This window comes from Salvelinus sp. IW2-2015, linkage group LG1 (assembly GCF_002910315.2).
Source record: "Salvelinus sp. IW2-2015 linkage group LG1, ASM291031v2, whole genome shotgun sequence".
Classification (NCBI taxonomy): Eukaryota; Metazoa; Chordata; class Actinopteri; order Salmoniformes; family Salmonidae; genus Salvelinus; species Salvelinus sp. IW2-2015.
This window is the reverse complement of record NC_036838.1, coordinates 47,292,091-47,306,119: the sequence shown is the minus strand read 5'-3', so window position 1 is coordinate 47,306,119 and position 14,029 is coordinate 47,292,091. Positions and strand designations below refer to the sequence as shown.

The following is a 14,029-nucleotide window of genomic DNA, read 5'->3' as shown; positions in this document are numbered from 1 at the left end:
GGTATTGTGCGTAGATTGTTGAGGGGAAAAAAAAACAATTTAATCCATTTTAGAATAAGGCGTAACAAAACGTGTCAACATACTTCAAAGTTGTTAAGTAATGATATTAAGCAATGTTCTTCTCCATTACAACTACTGCATTAATGAATGAATGAATTATTTATTTAATTCATTCCTTCTATGAGACTTTCCTGATATTCCAAGCATCCCTTGAATGAGACGGCACCATTGCTGTCAATGAAGAACTCAGTGTTTGGTGTGTCTGGCGTCACCGATGCGATTTCATAGTGAAATGTTGAGTTTGGGGAATCTGACTAGAAAGGATCCTGTATCAAAAGGAGGACATTTTGGTTTTGGAATATAGTGACACAAAATAGTTATTAGAGTTTCCTACTCTATGCCAAGTACCAACATTGTTTACCTTGTGTATTTGCCACTCCAATGCTGACCTCATACATATCCCTCCCAAAGACTGGTGGGTTTTCATTTATGTCCTGAGAGTCTGACTTTTTTATTACCTCAAATGTAAGCTGTGGAATGAAATTGTTATTTATGTACCTTGTTTGAGCTGCATAAAATCTATGATAAATATGACAGATCAATTACATTTGGTAAATTTTGTCAAGAAATACAGGAAAAATATAAATAGATGAATGTTTCCTGGCTGGCTGATTTCTGAGTATTTTCTAATCTTCAGGTTCTGGTTCTGTTCATAGTCGACAGCCTTGTGGACCATCATCATGCCTGTCTCTGATCAAAGTCCCTTTGGCTACTTGTCCACTCCCTCCCCAAAGAATTTAAATGCCACACGGTACTGTCGCTCAACAAGAATCTGAAACAGAGTGGTGAGAATATACAGTTTAGAATCAGTATGATGGAGAAACGGGGAAATAGTAAGAGCATTCTGGGACACTGAACAGGCTACAGGGTCAGCAACTACCTGATGAAATATATTGTAGAAGTCCAAACTATGAGTCTGTACTCACTTTGCCCAGCTCATAAGGAAAAGGCCCAGGGTGCCCCTCTTCAATATGGAATGAGTCATGATCCAGACCCTCTTCTGATGGCTCAAATCAAATCAAAGTGTATTTGTCAAGTGCGCCGAATTCAACAGGTGTAGACCTTACAGTGAAATGCTTACTTACAGGCTCTAACCAATAGTGCAAAAAAGGTATTAGGTGAACAATAGGTAAGTAAAGAAATAAAAACGAAATAAAAACGAAGAAATATAAACAACTGAATAGGAGATACTGGCTAATCCAAACACCTGAGGGAATGGATATTCAAGATTCAGTCAACAGAGATATGTCAATCTTTCCCTGGGGCATATATTTTTTTGTATTTTTGTGTTCTTTTTTATGTCAACATTGGTCATCCTGAACAGCAGCTCAAGGCTTAAGTGACATATTTGTTTGTGCATCAGCTGTTTTGCTCATTTTGTCAGTCACCGACAGTTACTCTATTATTCTAGCCAGTTATCTAAACTTGTAAATATCTTGGCTGAATACCGACAGGGCACACAGGGCACGTGCAAAATGTTCTCTCTGCTCCATGGCAAAGTGTGTAGAACTGCAGAAAATATGTTTAAAACTGCAACAAGGTGTAGAATTTTAGGAAATTAACTTTAAAATGTAAATTTGTCTCTCTGCTGTCAAGAGGTGGGCCACTAACATTTTTTGCTCGATTAGAACCCCCAAAACGCTAGATCCGGTCCTTCTGAACATCAAATTAATTACAGTGGTTAAAAGCTGTAGGCCTGTTCTCCACTGTAGTGCTTATTATTGCATGAAACCCAATCATTTGTAAGTGTTATAGTTTGCAGAGTAGGGAGTCTTTGTTCATGTTGTAAGACCTTTGTGACGGTTCCTGTGTCAGTGTGGATTAATCTCTTCAAGGATGATGGTATTTCATGACTCTTACACCAGTTTAGTATTTAGTATTTATTATGATCCCCATTAGCGGCTGCCAAGGTAGCGGGTACTCTTCCTTGGGTTCAAACAGGGTTAAAACAGTTACAGTGGCAAGAAAAAAATATGTGAACCCTTTGGAATTACCTGTATTTCTGCATAAATTAGTCATCAAATTTGATCTGATCTTCATCTTAGTCACAACAATAGACAAAAACAGTGTGCTTAAAACTAATATCACACAAATTATTGTATTTTTCTTTTCTATATTGAATACATAATTTAAACATTCACAGTGTAGATTGGGAAAAGTATGTGAACCCCTAGGCTAATTACTTTTCCAAAAGCTAATTGGAGTCAGGAGTCAGCTAACCTGGAGTCCAATCAATGAGACGAGATTGGAGATGTTGGTTAGAACTGCCCTGCCCTATAAAAAACACTCACAAAATTTGAGTTTGCTATTCACAAGAAGCATTGCCTGATGTGAACCATGCCTTGAACAAAAGAAATCTCAGAAGACCTAAGATTAAGAATAGTTTCACTTGCATAATGCTGGAAAGGGTTACAAAAGTATCTCTAAAAGCCTTGATGTTCATCAGTCCATGGTAAGACAAATTGTCTATAAATGGAGAAAGTTCAGCACTGTTGCTACTCTCCCTAGGAGTGGCCGTCCTGCAAAGATAACTGCAAGAGCACAGCGCAGAATGCTCAATGACGTTAAGAAGAATCCTAGAGTGTCAGCTAAAGACCTACAGAAATCTCTGGAACATGCTAACATCTCTTTTGACGAGTCTACGATACGTAAAACACTAAACAAGAATGGTGTTCATGGGAGGATACCATGGAAGAAGCCACTGCTGTCCAACAAAAACATTGCTGCACCTCTGAAGTTCGCAAAAGAGCAACTGGATGTTCCACAGCGCTTCTGGCAAAATATTCTGTGGACGGAATAAACTAAAGTTGAGTTGTTTGGAAGGAACACACAACACTATGTGTGGGTAAAAAAAGGCATAGCACACCAGCATCAAAACCTCATCCCAACGGTAAAGTATGGTGGAGGGAGCATTATGGATTGGGACTGCTTTGCTGAAAGAAAAAAAATGGAAGAAATTCACTCAGAAAAATTAAATCCCAAGTTTATCAAGACATTTTGCATGATAATGTAAGGCTATCTTTCCACCAATTGAAGTTCAACAGAAGTTGGGTGATGCGACAGGACAACGACCCAAAACACAGAAATAAATCAACAACAGGATGGCTTCAACGGAAGAAAATATGCCTTCTGGAGTGGCCCAGTCAGAGTCCTGACCTCAACCCAATTTAAGATGTTGTGGCATGACCTCGAGAATGGTTCACACCAGACATCCTAAGAATATTGCTGAACTGAAACAGTTTTGTAAAGATGAATGGTCCAAAATTCCTCCTGACTGTTGTGCAGGTCTGATCCGCAACTACAGAAAACGTTTGGTTGAGTTTATTGCTGCCAAAGGAGGGTCAACCAGTTATTAAATCCAAGGGTTCACATACTTTTACCCACCCTACACTGTGAATGTTTACACAGTGTGTTCAATAAAGACATGCAAATGTGTAATTGTGTGTTATTAGTTTAAGCAGACTTTTTTTGTCTATTGTTGTGACTTAGATGAAGATCAGATAAAATGTTATGACCAATTTATGTAGAAATACAGATAATTCCAACGGGTTCACATACTTTTTCTTCCCACTGTACATCACAACAAAACACAACAGCCTACATCACAAATAAAACAATACATCTGACAAGACATTACTACATTATTACTCAAATATTACAAATGTAGAATATTAAATCCACAATACAACAATTCCACAACCTTACAGCGGTGTTGTGTGTGTTGTGTGTGTGTGTGTGTGTGTGTGTGTGTTGTGTGTGTGTGTGTGTGTGTGTGTGTGTGTTGGTGTGTGTGTGTGTGTGTGTGGTTGTGTGTTTGTGTGTGTGGTGTGTTGGTGTGTGTGTGTGTCTCTTCACTGTCCGCGTTATGCCGTGAGGTATTATTTTATCTGTTGTTTTTTTTATCTGATTTTACTGCTCGCTTCAGATACTTAATGTGGAAGAGAGTTCCATGTAGTCATGGCTCTATGTAGTACTGTGTGTTTCCTAGAGTCTGTTCTGGGGACTGTGAAGAGACCCCTGGTGGCATGTCTTGTAGGTATCTGAGCTGCGTGTTAGCTGTTTGAACAGACAGTTCAGTGCTTTCAACACATCAATACCTCTCACAAAGACAGGTAGTGATGCTGTCAATCTCTCCTCTACTTTGAGCCAGGAGAGATTGACATGAATCTTATTGATATTAGCCCTCCGTGTACATTTAAGGGCCAGCCGTGCTGCTCTGTTCTGGGCCAACTGTAATTTGCCTATGTTCTTCTTTGTGACACTTGACCATGTAACTGGGCAGTAGTCCAGGTGTAATAAAACTAGGGCCAGTAGGACTCGTTTAAATGACTGTGATGCCAAGAAAGCAGAGCAATGCCTTATCATGGACAGACCTCTCCCAATCTTAGCTACCACTGCATCAATACGTTTTGACCATGACAGTTTACAGTCTAGGGTTACACTAAGCAGTTTAGTCTCCTCAACTTGTTAAATTGCCACATTATTCATTATAAGATTTAGAGGAGGTTTAGGGTTTAGTGAATGATTTGTCCCAAATACAATGATTTGAGTGTTTTATATGGTTTGAGAGCTGATTATACAGTAGACTCGTAAGGTTGAACTAGACCAAATTTTGTTTTGACCAAACAGACCCCAACTCCTCATAGAGAGAACACAATAAGCATGGGGTTTCATATTATGCCCAGTTAAAGGGATAGTTCACCCAAATTTCTAAATTATACATTGGTTTACCCTGTAAACAGCCTATGGACAAGGTATGACAGCAATCCATGTTTTAGTTTAGTTTCCCTTGCATTGTTTCCACATGCTAACCTTTTAGCATTCGTGGCACAAATCCCATTCAAGTCATGGGACTGACATACTGTAAGCATTTTTCGTGCATCATGTCCAAATCATCCAAAAGTATCTAAAATTGATTGTGAAGCTCAACAAAGTCAAATATAAATGATTTGAACATAATGTGTGAAAAATGCTAATATCGGTCCCATGACTTGAATTGGATTTGTGCCACAAATGCTAAAACGTTTGCATTTTAGGCGGGTGCTACACAGAGTGGAAGAGGAGAAGTCCAGTGGCTATAAGACCAGAATTGCCTTCTACAAGATCAGCAGCAGCCTGCATCATCATCTACCATCCTCTGACCAGCTCCCTTCACTCAAGCCATGATCTGACCCTCTCCATCTTTGGAGGATGCAGCATTCAAAGACTTGGCCTCTATTGGTTGATCTGTCATGATATATTCCTTGTTTGTTTTTTGCTCTTGAAGAGCTTTGTGATTCTATGAAAAGCGCTATAGAAGTTTAATAAATAATAATAATAGTTATTATTATTAGTGGAAACAATGCCAAAAAACTAAACCAAAGCACGAATTGCTGTCATACCTTGTCCATAGACTGCTTACAGGGTAAGGCAACCAATATGTCATTTTGTAATTTGAGTGAACCATACCTTTAACGCATCACGATTAACCATCACTATTTGTGGTAATATGGAGTTACTTTGACCTGCAGGATGGTTTAAGACAGACATCAGCAATTGGATACACCTCTCCTTTACAAGCTTTTAACTGACCCTAAAGTGTATCATGAAGATTCTGTGGTAATGGGTCCTTACTGAAAGGAGTCAGTAACACTGTAGTAAGCCTGTCCTGAACATCATAAATTAACAATGTTGTATGTTTACTTATGTGATTCATAATTCTACATTTACATTTGACATGTTAGTGTTATCCAGAGCGACTGACAGTAGAGTGCATACATAAAAATTTAAAAAAATTCATAGCAAACCATTCACATCTTATAATAATATGTGGGGTCAACATTGCAGAACAGCATAGATACCCTTTCTAAATTAGAATAGTACGTAGAATACATTAAAGTTCAAGCTTCCATCAATTGTTGATTTCAAACTCTGATAAAATAAGTCCAAGAATGTGCAGAGTGTACACTTTGCTAACGGCATATTTAGGTAATTTAAGAAATTACAAGATACCAAATCAGTACCATCACTTCATAGCTCTGTAGAGATAAATATGACCGATGTCATGGTAAAGCCAGACACAACAGCTGGATGACCAACCTAGGGGAGAGTGTGATAATATCTGGCAGGTCCTGAGCACCAACAGGAAATGCTGCCTTTCATGTAATACACACAGAGCCTCATATGTGTGCATTCATGTATGAGTGTGAGAGAGAGAGAAAGAGGAGGCCTTTGGGAGGAGGTGAGGAGAATATATTGAGAGAACTTTAAGAAATAATGAGGCAACTTGAAGATAAGGTCATACAGTATTTTTGAAGAACCTGCCAATGATTCAAAGTAAAATTTATGGAGTCAAATCCAAAGATAAAATTTACGCTGACTCTTCTGAATTATTAAATGTTGTTATTTGAGTACAGTGTGCTGTGCTAAACATGACCCAGGTAACAATTTTACATGTATTGAAGGCAGTAACTCCCTTCACTGAGTGTACAAAACTTTAGGAACACCTGCTCTTTGCATAGACTGACCAGGTGAATCCAGGTGAAAGCTATGATCCCTTATTGATGTCACCTGTTAAATCCACCTCAATCAGTGTAGATCGGGGATAGGCCTAGCAGCCATCTATCTAAACTTTTAGTAAGCATGGTCGAATTACCGACTGGCGTAGGGCCCATTGATCATCAGTTATCATATTAAAAACTGCAAACATTAGCCTCCACCCTTGGCAAAATATGTAGAACTTCAGGAAATTTGATGTTAAACTGCAAAATGTTCTATCCGCCGATGGCAAAATGAGTAGAATTGCATGAAATTATTTGTAAAATTGCTAAATCCTCTCTCCGCCCCATGGCCCACAAGCCACTGCGGCCCCTCATAATGAGTTCCGTTTTTTTGTGGCCCCCACACCATCAAAGTTGCCCATCCCTTTGGAAATGAAGGGGAGGAGAGAGGTTAAAGAAGGATTTTTAAGCCTTGAAACAATTGAGACATGGATTGTGTGTGCCATTCAGAAGGTGTGAATGGGCAAGGCAAAAGTGCCTTTGAATGGAGTATGGTTGTAGGTCCCAGGCACACTGGTTTTAGTGTGTCAAGAACTGCAATGCTGCTGTGATTTTCACGCTCAACAGTTTGCCGTGTGAATCATGAATGGTCCACCACCCAAAGGACATCCAGCCAACTTGACACAACTATGTGTAGCATTGGAGTCAACATGGGCCAGCATCCCTGTGGAATGCTTATCAACACCTTGTAGAGTCCATGCCCAACGAATTGAGGCTGTTCTGAGGGCAAAAGGGGGTGCAACTCAATATTAGGAAGGTGTTCCTAATATTTTATACACTCAGTGTATTCGTTCGTTAATGGCAAAGTATTTTCTCCCACTCTTCTCTGCTGTTCCTCTCAAAATCTGTCAGGTTGGATGGGGAGCGTCGCTGCACAGCTATTTTCAGGTCTCTCCAGAGATGTTTGATCGGGTTCACGTCCGGACTCTGGCTGGTCCACACAAGGACATTCAGAAACTTGTCCCGAAGCCACTCCTACGTTGTCTTGGCTGTGTGCTTAGGGTCGTTGTCCTGTTAGAAGGTGAACCTTTCCCCAGTCTGAGGTCCTGAGTGCTCTTGAGCAAGTTTTCATCAAGGATCTCTCTGTACTTTGCACCATTCATCTTTCCCTCAATCCTGACTAGTCTCCCAGTCCCTGCCGCTGAAAAACATCCCCACAACATGATGCTGCCACCACCATGCTTCACCGTAGGGATGGTGCCGGGTTTCCTCCAGACGTGACGCTTGGCACTTAAGCCAAAGAGTTCAATCTTGGTTTCATCAGACCAGAGAATCTTGTTTCTCATGGTCTGAGAGTCCTTTAGGTGCCTTTAGGCAAACTTCAAGTAGGGTGTCATGTGTCTTTTACTGAGGAGAGGCATCCGTCTCTACCATAAAGGCCTGATTGGTGAAGTGCTGCATAGATGGTTGTCCTTCTGAAAGGTTCTCCCATCTCCACAGAGGAACCCTGGAGCTCTGTTAGAGTGACCATCGGGTTCTTGGTCATCTCCCTGACCAAGGCCCTTCTCCCCCGATTGCTCAGTTTGGCTGGGCGGCAAGCTCTAGGAACAGTCTTGGTGGTTCCAAACTTTTCCATTTAAGAATGATGGAGTCCACTGTGTTCTTGGGGACCTTCAATGCTGCAGAAATGTTTTGGTGTCCTTCCCCAGATCTGTGCCTCGACACAATCCTGTCCCGGAGCTCTACGGACAATTCCTTCAACCTCATGGTTTGGTTTTTGCTCTGACATGCACTGTCAACTGTGGGGCCTTATATAGACAAGTGTGTGCGTTAGAAAATAATGTCCAGTCAATTTAATTTACCACAGGTAGACTCCAATCAAGTTGTGGAAACATCTCAAGGATGATCAATAGAAACAGGATGCACCTGAGTTCAATTTAGAGTCTCATAGCAAAGGGTCTGAATGCTTATGTAAATAAGGTATTTCTGTTTATTTTTTTCATACATTTGCAAAAATTTCTAAAAAATGTTTTTCACTTTGTCATTATGGGTTATTGTGTGTAGATTGATGAAGATTTTTTTATTTAATACATTTTAGGATAAGGCTGTAACATAACAAAATGTGGAAAAAGGGAAGGGGTCTGAATTCCGAATGCACTGTATATATCAAAATGAAAGCAACACTATGCAATATGTACAGTTTATCCTTCGTTTTTATTTGTGGCAGGTGTTTTGGGATTGGTTCAACATTTTGGGGAATACGGGAACTAAGGGCCAGATTTACTCAGCATTGCAGTTACTCTCTAAAGATTTTTTTTGTGTGTGTAATTTCACAATTGTAAATCCCTGTCTGTAGTACAGTAATGCTTACATGGTTGCATATTTCACAACTCTGTTATGTACATATCCTGGCTGTGGAGTACACACAGGAATGTACTTCCTCAAATGTCCGTATCACACGTCGCCAGACCCTACTAGAATCTCAAATGAGGAAATAAAAAGAAGTATCTTGTTATCTATATGCCAGAAGTATATATGGAGATAAGCAAGCTTTGAGAAGATTTGGCCTTATATTTACAGTTCAGACAAAACTAAATGAAGAGTAAAGAAAATTATGTTGTAAGTGATAGTTGCCAGTCCATGGAACACCTCTGTGTGTGAGTGTCCCGTTTCAGTGATACTTGTCATGCACCAGTATGTCCAAAATGTTAGTGAATATTGGAAGTGAAGCAAGGCCTCTATGAAGAGAAGGTGGGCCGATCCTTCTCCTCATCTTTTCCTGGGGTTGATCCCATCAGCAAGAGTGTGCCGACATTCACATCCTCATCATCTGATTGGACTACAGGGGTTTCCCTTCCATCCTCATTGGTGTTCTGGCTGTTGGTGGAGGAAGTGGAGGAGGTGGAGGACATGCGGGACTTCCCCACACAACCGCCTGTGTTGTGGGGAGAGCGTCCCTGGCTGATGACCTCATTGTTGTTGTTGCCATGAACTACTGTGGGTGAAATGAAAGGGATGTTAGGCCACAGATTATCAGTGCTGCACTCTGTATTGCAGTTAATGTTGCCAGCTAGTATAGGTGAGGGACAAAGCCTAGACTCTACCAAATACTACACTATCAACACGGGACTGCCTCAGATGTGAGTCTCCCCTTCACTCACCTTTACCTGGCAGAGGGGAGGTCAGCACCCCCCCATCCCCCCCAGAGCTGAGGAAGACATCCAGGGCCTCCTGGTCAGAGATGTCCATAAGGTCCATCTGCTCCAGCATGTCCACATTCACCTCCATGGACGAGACGCTGCCAATGGGAGCTAACAACAACACAAGAGACAAACGTGGTTGATTAGAGGCATTTACTGTATGTCAGCTTCACTTCTCAAAGGAAATGTTTAGCAACATTTAGTAGGGTTGTTCCACCAATTAGATGCCTTTCGAGTAGTTGGTGGGAAATAAGTATTTTATTTCACCTGATTTTAACATTGTCATAAAAAGCACATGTTCACTTAATGACAAACAATTTTCCCCATCTCAGTAGGTTAAAAAAAAACATATACTATAGTAAGTGACTATTAAGTGCCAAATAAAGTAACAGGGATGACCGTAAAAGAGTAGACGACTTCATCTTAAATCATCCCCAAATACCCTTGTGACAAGAGGAATGGAAGCTTGTTGTGTGCAACAGGGATGGGTATGTAAATGCAAGCTTCACAAAACAATGTACATTGTTAAAACATTTTTAGCCTTCTATCTACGGCTAACAGGGCTGACGTGTTATGCTCGACCCTCTCAGTTTTCCACCACAAAACATCAGAAAATGGCCAAAAGGAGTAGAACCAGCTCAGCTGCTTTACACTATGATTTGACTATGAAATGGTTTTTTACCTTCAAATTAATCATCTTCAGAAATGACTTTGACAACAAAATAACTAGGGCTTTACAATGACGGTGAAAACCTGGAGAAATGTTGGGATTAAGTGGGTTAAAATCTTCCTAGAAGTCATAGAGGATGCATGTCAAAATTCAGAATTTTGGCACTTTAGTAAGTCTAGTCATGAAAAAAAATAAAAATAAATTGGATTTATTGAATTTTCCATGTGGTCTATATTAACAGGCATTTAATTTGACATAACAGTTTTTTTTTATAATTCAGCATTTCTACGTAAAATATCAAAGGGATGCAAAAGGAACTCATTTCGTGGAACGACCCAGAAACTTTCACACATGTGTGTGTGTGAGAGAGAGAGAGAGAGAGAGAGAGAGAGAGAGAAACTGCACATAGCCATAATATGACATTTGGAATGTCTCTATTCCTTTCTTACTTTTGTGAGTGTAATGTTTACTGTTAATTTTTGATTATTTATTTCACTTTAGTTTATTATCTTTTTCACTTGCTTTGGCAATATAAACATGTTTCCCATGCCAATTTTTTTTTATTTGAATTTAATTGAGAGAGAGAGGGAGAGAGAGAATTTGAAGGTTGTGGAGTTGAATCTAGGGTTAGGGTAATGGTTGAGCTGGGGTATGGACATGAAGCTTAGATTAGGGTTAGGGTACATGTGTGCATACATGTGTGTGATGCCGATTGCACTCACGTCTCTTATAGTCATGAATATGCAGGTGGGCAGAGGACAGGTAGACGTCCACATCGTGCTGAAATACCTCTTCAAAGAAGCGCTGTCTCTCTCYCAGTTTCAGCTGCTGGGCTGAGTCCAATTCTGGGACTCTCTGAGCATGCTCTGTCTCTGCTGGAACATAGGACAACAGAACATATCAGTCAGAAACTCTAGTCTAACAGGTCTGCAGAATCAACACTTCTCCCCAAATCTGTAACAAACAATAACCAGAAGGGGGCAACAATGAGCCATGGGAACAAGAAACTGTAATCTCAGATTCTGGGGTTGAGAATTTTAGGCTTTTCATATCCTCTTGCAGACTTGGTTTCCTTGGTATAACCAAGTGTAACAGACACTTTTAGCATCATAGCACGTCTGTACAACATTTCATACTGATTCCTTACGTTGAAATATGATTGGATGATTGATCCTGTAAACCATATCATAAATGCTCTCCTTTGTTCATGAAGAATATGCAATTGACAATCCACTGGGATTCAAAAACATCAACTCCACAGCTCCATGTATTTTGATTCAATCCAGATACAGCTAATGCTTTTACTGTTGCAGGTCCATAATTTACCTGACCAGTGTGGATGGCCAGAGAGATGTAGATCAATATATACGATATTCACACTTTACCGTAGTGTACTATATTCAATCCCTCCACACCCACCAATTGCTTTGCAAAGGCCAGCTGTCAATTCCCCTAGTAGATTAATCTTGTTTAGGACAGAATGCAATCACATTTTCCACCTCATCAGAACCATTGTAATAAAGCAGAGTGCTGCTAGAGCCAGGGGAAGGGACAGCACTGAAGTGTATACACAGGGAGAGAGGAAAGAGAAATGCAAGAACCCAGAATGACCTGAAGAATGCCAGTGTGTTCTGGGCACAGAGTAAACCACCCTCCAGTTTACATCACCTTTTTATGGTGGGCTCCCTGAACACATCATGTATACAGATGTCAAGAAGTCTTCTTCCACTGTTAACATATAATTCAATCTGTAAACACACTCATTAATGGGTTAGCGATGCAATATGGAACAAGTACTGTGAGATCATAAAGTGATGGGTAGTGTCGTGTCTTGACTATCATTAATGTGTTTGACTGTTATTTTATCAAATAATTACATACCACATTCAATTGTTATGCGATTAAATTAGTCATATAACAATTAGTGAAGTAGTAATCTGGGGCACCACGGGAAAAGTGATTTAACAAGTTACTATCTCCTGACTAAACTCTAAAGATATAAATATCTCTTACATCAGTCACAGTCAATTCATTAATTCTTATTTACCTTCCGTCTCATTCTAAATGTCACAAAACTCTTGCATATCGGCACGAACCCTATCATAAATTATGAATCAGCAATATACCATTTTTTTTGTTTAGTTTTATTTAACCTTTATTTAACTAGGCAAGTCAGTTAAGAACAGATTCTTATTTACAATGACGTCCTACCCCGCCAAACCCGGGTGACGCTGGGCCAATTGTGCACCGCCCTATGGGACTCCCAATCACGGCCAAATGTGATGCAGCCTGGATCAAATTGGCTTAGTTATTTATTACTAACTAAATAATCACACAGAATTATATTAACACACAAACAGGATAGCTTACACATTGATTACTAACCAATGCAATGAAAAGTCCCTAGTGGACTAAAACCGATATGACGGCTTGTTACACAAAATGGAGGATTCTAAAGAGAGGAAAAGGAAGAGACAAAGGAATTCCACTAACGTACATACAGCTGATAACTATGCTCATGGAAATGCAAAAACTTTGCACATGAACGGCCGCTCATTCGAAAGAATTGCAATATACATTTTCATGTGTATGTCTTTGCTGTCTCTCTGTTGAAAATACTCGATCCATCTATGGGGAGTAAGTGGACAGAAAGTCTTGGGTTGTGTATGTCTCTGGTTGTCCACCAGAGGTCACCATGTCTTTTGTAGTCATAGCTTCTTGGTTTCAGGTGTCTGTGAGAACGTATCTTCCAGAGGAAGTGTTTGTTAGAATGGATCTTTCAAAATACCACCTGGTGGTTCTCAGTCGAGTTTACTAGACTGAAGTACTCAAACAGCTGCAGACTGAATGTTCCTGTGTAGTCTTCGTCTTCGAGAGAGAGAGAGAGTTTCAGAGTTTCTAACCATTTTGTACCTTTCAGCTCACACTGTTGGCCCCGCTGGTCTTGTAGAGTCTAACCATTCGTAACGTCCAGTTCAACACCGTCCACCTGCTTGTTCTAATGTGTTAATTTTCTTAACCATTTTTTACGTATTCAGCTGGCGCTGCACGTAACTGGTCTCCATTTAAATGGCAACCATTTCAGCGTGTGGACTGCGTCCTCACTTTCTCTAGTCTAATGTAAATTTCATTAGAGAGTCCATTTATAAACTCTGGAAAAAGGGGCATTCCATGGACGCCAACATAATATCTGTGCTCACGTGGGTGTGGTCACTGACTGGTTAAAACTTTTATATGAAAAACAATTCTAATTTAGAAGGCTAACATCACATTTCATCTTCTCACAAAGAGTTTCATATTTAATCATATAAGTTCCACAACATTTAGATGTAAATCTGATAACTGGGAAATATACACATTCAGAGATACAGTTATGTTGTTATACTGTCCTTAATGAGATCCCAAAACAACAACTGATCTGACATAATTGTTCTTTCAGTACCCATTCCAACAGTTTGGTTTGAAATATAGAAATATTGTTTCATTATTCAACCTTTTGATGTTACCATTTTGGCGGGAGGAATCTCCTTATAACAAAGAGGTTTCTTTCCCCTCCTGCAAATCCCAAAGGAAAAGTTTCTACAAGGTATTTACGACCGTCATGAAACGGCCAACTTCAC

At 40.0% G+C, this 14,029-nt stretch overlaps 1 protein-coding gene across 2 annotated transcripts in view; it reads right to left on the bottom strand.

The window, feature by feature from the left end:
- Positions 1-8,734: 8,734 nt before the first annotated feature.
- LOC111971460 (dysbindin-like) overlaps positions 8,735-14,029 on the bottom strand; it is a 29,535-nt gene continuing 24,240 nt past the window's right edge. Inside the window, exons 2-4 of one of the 2 annotated variants that reach the window (XM_023998282.2) lie at positions 11,132-11,284; positions 9,701-9,850; positions 8,735-9,534 (exon numbers count right to left, since the gene is read on the bottom strand). In XM_023998282.2, coding sequence (XP_023854050.1) covers positions 9,278-9,534; positions 9,701-9,850; positions 11,132-11,284 — 560 coding nt within the window. In that variant the 3' untranslated portion in view covers positions 8,735-9,277. The remainder of the gene's footprint in view (positions 9,535-9,700; positions 9,851-11,131; positions 11,285-14,029) is intronic. The other variant, XM_023998359.2, reaches the window with a different exon arrangement.